This window comes from Schistocerca piceifrons, chromosome X (genome assembly GCF_021461385.2).
Source record: "Schistocerca piceifrons isolate TAMUIC-IGC-003096 chromosome X, iqSchPice1.1, whole genome shotgun sequence".
Classification (NCBI taxonomy): Eukaryota; Metazoa; Arthropoda; class Insecta; order Orthoptera; family Acrididae; genus Schistocerca; species Schistocerca piceifrons.
In genome coordinates, this window is record NC_060149.1 from 210,566,552 (window position 1) to 210,575,650 (window position 9,099).

Below are 9,099 nucleotides of genomic sequence, written 5' to 3' on the forward strand. Positions count from 1 at the left end.
TTCCTCATAGTCCACACATACCAGCGCCTTTGCAACCAGGATGTTTACCTGGAGTATCCTGTTCAGAAACTGAATCTAAAGCGGGAACATGTTGGTATTGCCACTTACATGTCAATCATACAGTGAGTGAACCTTACTGTCACATCCGCACACTATGTTCAGAACATAGGCTATGGTAATGGTGTTGTGACAGGTACTGATAAAGTATTAGTTTGCCATAAATGTATTTATTCTACACAAAAGGGTAAATGAACAGGTGACAAAACAAAGTCTGATTGCAATGTCTCTTAACTGCCAGTCGCAGTAAGACCTTTACACAATGGTTCCACTCAAACACTGTCAAAAATGGCTCTAAGCACTATGGAGCTTAACATCCGAGGTCATCAGTCCCCTAGACTTAGAACTACTTAAACCTAACTAACCTAAGTACATCACACACATCCAGGCCCGAGGCAGGATTCGAACCTGCAACCGTAGCAGCAGCTCAGTTCTGGACTGAAGTGCCTAGAATTGCTTGGCCACAGCAGCCAGCAAACATTGTCCTGGAGCGTTAACAAAATACAGTGATGACTTCACTGGCCAATCACGTGACTGCAGGAGAATGTCTGGCATGTCTCCAGAAGGAAGCACACTTCCTTCATGATCATGGGGCACTGTGTATTTTGTGGATGTGATGAAGCTAAAGTGGAAATGAACAGAAAGCACCAAAGAGACTTTTGTATATGTTGCTGGGGATCTCCCCTTAAGCTCAACCCATGTGGTCCATGTTTTACAGAAATTAATCTGGTCTCAATGCCTGAAGCTGCAGAAGTATATGGACACAAACATGAGTTCTGGAGCTACAATGGACAAGCAGCCAGGTACACGGGAGGTGATGGCCAGACCTCAACTGGATAAGATGTGCTCACAACATGTCCTACAGGAGACAGGGTGTCTACAGCACTCGGTGGCTGGACTGTTGTTATGATGCAGCACGGCCATTTGCAATGGATGTGGCAGCAGACAGTGTGACATAGTCTGCTGGGAGCAGTGCTGGGGCTGGACCAGCCATCTGTAGTGCACAGCCTGAGTGACTGTGATGGCTGGCTGCAGAAGTTTGGGTGGGGCTGAGCAGCATGTGGCACAGCAATGGCAGATCGCAACATGTGTGTGTCCTGGGCAGACACGGGTGCAGGCTCGTGACAGGCTGATGGTGGAGAAAGTGTCGTCCATTGACAAATCTTCCACTGGGTCAAAGAAGTGAATGGCAGCAGGAGCAGTCAAGACATAAGCCGGCTTGACTTGGTTGAGTGACACCTCAATCTGCTTGCCATTGCACTCAGTGTCGAGTTCTCTTTTGCTATGGATGCTGATGTGATGTGGTAGGGTGGCCGAAGTGATGACTGTACCATGTTGGTACGCAGCATGACATGTGTACAACACTGTACACTGGCATGTACAAATACAATGGTGGTGCATGCAGTTGGAGGTGGGCCATTTGGCTGCAGAGACGTTCTTCCATAGGAGCCAATGCATCATGGGGTACCTCCTCCACAAAATCACCAGGGATGGTGAGGGATTGTCCGTAAACAAGGTCGGCAGGTGAAATGTCAATCTCTACTTTTGTGTTACTCGAGGGGGAGCAGTACCAGTAGGAGAGCTTCTGCCCAGGTGGTGGCGTGGCAAGTTTCGGAGGCTTTAAGTGTTCGATGGAGCCGCTCGACCATGCCATTACACCTCAGGTGGTAGCTAGTAGTTATGTGTAACTGCATGCCACACAATCATGTGTATGAACAGTGCACAGTCAAACTGGCAGTCACGATCCATTGTGACATGACTGGGAAGCTGAAGCATGCCACCCAGGTTTCGACAGAGGCAGTGGCAACGATCTCAGTGGTGATGTCTACTATGGCCATAGCTTCCGGCCAGTGTGTGAAGTGGTCCACCATTGTCAGCAGATAACGCTTGCCTTACAAGAGAGGCAGCGGACTCGTGATGTTCACATGGATGTGTGTGGAATGGAGTTTGCTGCCAGGAAAGTTGCCGAAGGGAGGGTAGGTGTTCCTCCCGACTTTGACATGCCGGCGTGCAGTGCAGGTGTGTGCCCATCAACAGCAGTCTTTTATTTGTCCTGCCCAGATGAAACACAAGGCCACAAGGCCACAAGTGACACAATGCTGTTGATGCCAGGGTAAGAAAGTCCGTGGACACAATCAAAAGCACTGTGTCAGAATTTCTCCAGGAGAAACAGGCAGTGAGTGCCTGTTGAAATGTCACACCAAGTCTTGCAGGCAGAGCTGGGAATGGGCACTAGCTTGAGTTGTAAGCCACTTGAAGTGTTGTGCCAGAAGCTGTCCAGCTGTTTGTCAGTCACCTGTTCTTGGGTAACGTCTTCAAAGTTCACAGGAGGAGAGAGAATGGCACAAGCATGGGACAAGCAGTCAGCAATGATATTGTCAATTCTGGAAATATGGCAGATGTCCATGGAGAACTGTGGCATATACTCCAACTGCCGGAATTGGTGTGGCAAACACTTGGTACTGTTGTTCCAAAACACGTGAGTTAGAGGCTTGTGGTCGGTGAAAATCATAAATGGACAGGCTTCTTGAGACAGGCAGAAGTATTTCATTGCGTTGAACAATGCAAGCAACTCATGATCATATGCACTTCCAGTGTGCTATGACTCTGATAGGTTACATGAGAAGAAACCAAGTGGCTGGCAGCTACCACTGACACGTTGTTGAAGCCCTGCACCTATGGCTGTCAAACTAGCATCCATGACCATGGTCATTTCACCATCATGCATAGGGTGAGCAAACAGCGTCATTTCTGAGAGGCTCCATTTGGACTCAGTAAAGTTTTTCTCTGCTGATTCTGTGAGAGTTCTTCCCTTCGAGGTGGGTCTGTGTAGAGCCACGGTCAAGGTTTCCAGTACTGTGGCATCATTGGGCAGTTGGTGCTGATAAAAATTTGTCATTCCAAGGTAGTACTGTGAGTCTTTGTGGATCTTTCAGTGCGGCGTGTTCAAGATCGCCTGTGCCTTTTTCCAGTAAGTGTGTGGATCCGCTAGAGTTGATTAAATGCCGTAGAATCTCAATTTCAGTGACCCCAAGTATACTTTTTGAGGAGTTAATGATGATGCTGGCCTCACTCAGGCACCAAAAGATGGTCATTATGTGGTGACAATGAAATTTTGGTGACTTTGAATAGACCAAGATATTGTCGAGATGTGCGAAACACCACAGTAAGCATAGGCAAACACCATCCAGAGGAAGCTTCCAGGTCTGGACACCATTCAAAAGGCCGAACGTCATGTAAATCCTTTCGAAAAGACCAAAGAGTGGGATAATTGCACTGTTTTCTGAACATCTCCAGGTGCCTCACGGATCTGCATGAACACCTTCACACTGTCAGTTTTGCTGAATATAACTAAATCCACCAAGGTATGACTAAAGTCCTACAGGTGTAGCACTGGATATCAGTCCAGCACCATTCCTGCATTTAGGTGACTCAGTTCTGAAATTTGCCCAGTATGTCTGCATACCTCAGTGGTTTAATGCTGAAGAAAGCAACCAGCCATCACTGTCTCACTATTTTCAAATTTGTTGTCAAATCCATCAGCTGGGCATTCATGATTTTGGCTAATAAGTTGCAGTGGTCATGGAAATGTGCACCCAGGATTGGCTCATTGACATCAGCTACAGTGAACCTCAACAAGAATGTGCAGTGCAGTCTGAGGTCCAAATTTTGGTGATGTGTGCCACATGTTTTTATTTTTGAATTGTTTGCCACCATAAGAGATAGTGCCTCTGCCTTCTGGCAGTCTTGTAGTGTGGATTGGGGGAAAAGACAGACAGATCAGAACCTGTGTTGACAAAGTACTTCACACTTCCAGCTCGTTACATTACATATGGATGCCTGAATATTGCACTGCAGCTGGAGGTGTCTATGCCAGATTGCAGCTGGCTTTTGGGTGCAAGAAGGGAGGCCAACACCATCCTTTCATCACCAAAGTGGGAATGATACTAGCGAAAGCCACTTGGCTGCTTCTCTGGTGCCAGTGGGGTGCCGTTCTGACAGCTGGTACTGCGTTACTACTTGCACGAGATGGATTGACGGCAGCAGAATCTGCTGCCACTACAGCACCTGCTGCCCTCTTTTCCACAAGTGTGCCAGCTGGTCAACATGCATGCTAAATGTTGCCAACCATGCAGCCAAGTTCTGAATTAGGTGGTGCAGGCCGGCATCCATGCCGGTGGTTGAGGAAGTTGCATGCCCCAGCAACATTATCTGTATGCTCGTTCCAATTTAATTTATTTGTAATTTTTAATCCCAGAGAATTTAGTTGAGTTTACAGCCTTTAGATTTGTATGATGTATCATGTAACTAAAATTTAGTGAATTTTTTGTAGTGCTCATGCGGAAAACTTCCTATGTTTCATTATTTAGAGGTTATTGCCACTTTTTGCATCTTTCATATGCCTTCCTAAATCATTTTGCAAATCAGTTTGATCATCTGATGTCTTTACATGAAGTTTGGTACATGGCGGCAGCATCATCTGCAATCAATCTAAGAGAGCTGCTCAAATTGTATCCCCAGTTGTTTATGTAGATCAGGAACAACAGAAAGACTAAAAAACTTCCTTGGGGAATGCCAAATACTACTTCTGTTTTACTTGTTGACTTTTCCTCAGTTATTATTAACTGTAACCTTTCTAACAGGAAAACATGAATCCAATCACACACAACTGAGATGATATTCCATAGGCATGCAATTTAGTTAGAAGTCACTTGGTAGTAATGGTATTAAAAGACCTCTGGAAATCTAAAAATATCAATTTGATGTCCCCAGTCTACAGCACCCATTACTTCCTGAGAATAAAGAGCTAGTTGTGTTTCACAAGAATAATGTTTTCTGAATCTGTGTTGGCTATTTCTTCAAAGCGATTCATAATGCTTGAACACAATGTGTGTTCCAAAATCCTACTGTAAATTGACGTAACTGAATAGAGTCTGTAATTCAGCAGATTACTCCTATTCCCTTTCTTGGGTATTGGTGTGACTAGTGCAACTTTCCACTCTTTGGGTTCGGATATTTCTATGGGGAAACAGTTGTATATGATTGCTAACTACGGAGCTATTGTATCAGCACACTCTGACTGGTATACAATCTGGACTGGAAGCCTTGCCTTCCGTAAGTGTTTCAAGCTGATTCACTACATTGAGGATATCTATCTATACCTCTAAGTAGTTCTTGTTGGCAGTTGCCCTTGATTCAAATGTGAATCATAACCTGTTCTTGATTTTAAGTTACATGTTCATGAGATACCTTTCTGCAGCTGCATAGCTAGCCTGCTCATTCGTATGAGGTCACCTATCTATCCCTCCCCCTCCCCCCCCCCCCCTCTCTCTCTCTCTCTCTCTCTCTCTCTCTCTCTCTCTCTCTCTCTCTCTCTCTCTCTCGACACTTTAGATTTATACACAATATCCTGAATATAACTGAACCATTATAAGAATCAATATGACATGATGCTGTCCCCATTCCATAATCGTCCCCAAAACTGTGGACACCTCGTATGAATGGCTTAATCAGGGGCATAAATAAAGGTTGTCACTTGAATTGACTGAAGTAATCTCATCTCAAGTGCTTTTTTGTTGGGCCTCATAGTCTAGCAGATACCGAAAGGTTGCAGGTTCAAATCCCAGTTGAACAATCTAGTTTTTCAGTTTGCCTTTAACCTAGCCTGCACCTCTGTGATGTGAGGGTTCCAGAGAAATAACATGTGGTTTGGATTCCGCATTAAAATGTAGGTCCCCTTTGAGTGGTGGGATAAATGGGAAGGTTAGGGGCACACAGTTGCTGAAGTGGCAGCCAATTGAAAGACTTGCACCAGGCTGTTGAGCACATGAAATAATAATAATAATAATAATAATAATAATAATAATAATAATTATTATTATTATTATTATTATTATTATTATTATTATTATTATTATTATTATATTTTATATTTTTTGTTATTACTATTATTGTTATTATTATTATTATTATTATTATTATTATTATTTTTATTGTTATTGTTATTATTATTATTATTGTTATTATTATTATTATTATTATTTTTGCTTTTTTAAATAAATAAAACAATTTTTTGTTTATTTATATTCTTATTGCACTACAAAATGTTAAACTTATTTCTGCTGCACTCAGTATAATGCAAGGTATTAACAAATCTAAAAAAAAAAGAGGCTGCAATAAGTAGTTTTCTCATCATTTATATAAAATTTTCCCTTTACTGTGTAGATGCATTTGAAGCCAAACATGTATCACGGCCAAAGAAAAGGGTTGTTTCACTATCTTTGTAGATGTTGAAATTGGGTGTGTGCACTAATCAGTAGCTGAGTAGAGTGTAATGTAAGTTCATTTTAATCACCCACATCTTTCTGCAGTGGGTTCCTTCATGTTCCAAATTACACATATTACATTACTGATACCTGAATGTTGCACATAGAGCAGAATTTATAGCACTTTTGTTTTAAATGCACAACTGTCCACAATACTGTAATGTTAGTTATAACACGCACACTTCTATCTATTTTCAGACACGGAAAAGCAAAAGTGAGACTGTATTTGAAGTAAGAACTAAAAAACTTGAGAATGTTCCCATAATAGATTTCTATCCTGTGGACTATGGTCTACCACATCAAGCATTTGGCTTCGAGGTGGGCCCAGTATGCTTCATATGATGTGATCATAGGTGTATTCCGGAGATAATTGACTGAACATAATATCTGAATGAATGTTGAAATAAATTTAAATGTAGTGTTCAACTGTATTGCTTGTGTGATGTGAAACTTATCAGATGCAATAGAAATTATATTGTGATGTTTATATTACATTAAAAACAGATTACAATATTGAAACAGATGAAAGTGTGCCTGAATTACAAAGTAAACTATAAGAAATGAGTAAATGGGTGATATATTTTAAAGAAGCACCAAAAAGTAAATCATTATATTTAATATTTAAGTTATTTATTGATATTAGACTTAGAACTGAATTACCTTGAGAAACTTTTGAAGCGTATTCAACGCAGCTCAGAGTGTGTGTTTGTAATGTTTAAACTCATTGTTGCATTCCGTAAGTCATACTTCAAATGCAATTTTGCTACTTAGATACAGTATTTACTACTCAATTTGTCATTTGTGTGATCACAATGTAGAGTTAAGGGAGAGTAAAGTTATAATGCTCACATTCATTATGACTCGTATATCATAACTTGCATCAAGTACTACATCCCAAGTCAGTGTCAGAATTGTCCAATTTGGTGTTCTCATCACAAAGTGATGCTGAACATGAGACCTGGAAGTAATACTTTAAATTCTCATCACCACGTTTTAGTTAAATAATGATAATATTAAATATGTATCCACAATACAATTTTTAATATTTGTTAAATTTCCATATGAGGAATAGCACTGATAAAGCTGTCAATATGCAGATACCCAGAAGGTACACAGTGAATATGCCTCAGTGAGGTTTTCTGTAGATATATCATGAAAACTCTTTGTAATCTTTTTTAAGACAGTGACATTTCTAGACTTCTGCATCTTGACGCATTGTGAATATAATGCATAATGTTATAATACAATATACACCTGATGAAATTTTTATGTTCATAATGATACGATTATGTAACATCATATTATGCGTAGAAAGTTATAGTCTGTTAAGACATATTGTACTAAAGCCACATTATGTAACAACGGATTGGTAATACTATCCCTATAACTGGAGTTATTTAAAAACTGAATGGATACTGCAGCCACTAATGCAATTACATCATAGGTGGAAAAGACAAGTTTCTCCCATTTTACTGACTAGTAGAAAACTTTTATTCCAGTTATATGTAATAACGATCACTGAATTACTTCAAATGCACTGCCATTTTGTTCAAACTATTTGTATTTTTATTAGTTTTAAGATTGTAACTCTTAGACAAATGTATATGTTTTTGATTTTTTCCTTTTTGTAAATAAAAATTAATTATAAAACATATTAGGAAATAAGTGGAATAATTATCCTTTGTAAACACACACATTTTGTACAGACATAGAAATGTAGCTGCAGACAGCAGTTCTCATGAATGACAACTGACTAAAATGTTCGAACGTATATTGCCAAGTTCATCTCTCAAACAACATTTGTATGTTGGATATGGTGAAATGTTCCATACTTGCACTTTTTGTTATGTTGTAACAGTAAAATGAAATATACAAGTAACAACCAACTCGGAGTAGGAATAGTGCTCCACTACATGTACAAGCAATTCTAACCATAATTTAAACTTAATATGATACTAGCTGTACCACAATTATTGTCTGTGTAAATACCAGGAGTCTTCTTAAGTTGACGAATTTCAACACAACAAACTTCTTTAAATAAATATTTCAAGTATACCTGACTGTGTGGGCTTTGGGAGGACCACAAACAAATAGGTCTTTTGTTTCTAGCCAGCAAGCTCATAGAAACATCACATCTTTCAATGAGCTCACCTGGCTGAAAACCAATAACCTTAGAGTTAGCTCAACTCTCTGGCAGACATAATAAGTTCAGTTCAATCTTATTTCATAACTGTCAGAGAACTATGATGTTGACGTAACGACATTTAGTATGCAGGTTAATGTTCCTCATACTACAGTATTTTCAGCCACAGAATGAACCATAAAATCCTCTTCTGGAACTGAGGCAGCACAAAATCATGTGTGGAAGCTTCAGTAGTTTATAGTGACAGGGAAAACAGAAAAGGGGGAGGAGTAACACGAATAAATCTGGGTCCAACCTCAGCAGCAATAGACATGATAGCAGAGGTCATAATTAATATTGATCTGACATGGCAGATAATTACATACATAAAATAATCCAAACATACCACATGGATAACGAGATCACTTTCCAAAATGTTCTATGGAAAAAAAAGCCTAATAGTGACTCCTTACAGTGTTTGTTTCCTTTTAAATATTTTGAACACAAATAATCCTTAGAATGATTCAATAGTTGTTGAATCCATGATAACTTTTGAACAGTTATCTTGCTGGGCTATTAATGGTTCGTTATGGT

The 9,099-nt window shown here is 40.0% G+C and overlaps 1 protein-coding gene across 1 annotated transcript in view; it reads left to right on the plus strand.

Moving 5' to 3' along the window:
* The window catches only part of LOC124723106 (collagen alpha-1(XI) chain-like), a 543,500-nt gene extending 535,153 nt beyond the window's left edge, over positions 1-8,347 (plus strand). Inside the window, exon 29 of the mRNA XM_047248286.1 lies at positions 6,582-8,347. Coding sequence (XP_047104242.1) covers positions 6,582-6,725 — 144 coding nt within the window. The 3' untranslated portion in view covers positions 6,726-8,347. The remainder of the gene's footprint in view (positions 1-6,581) is intronic.
* Positions 8,348-9,099: the final 752 nt, after the last annotated feature.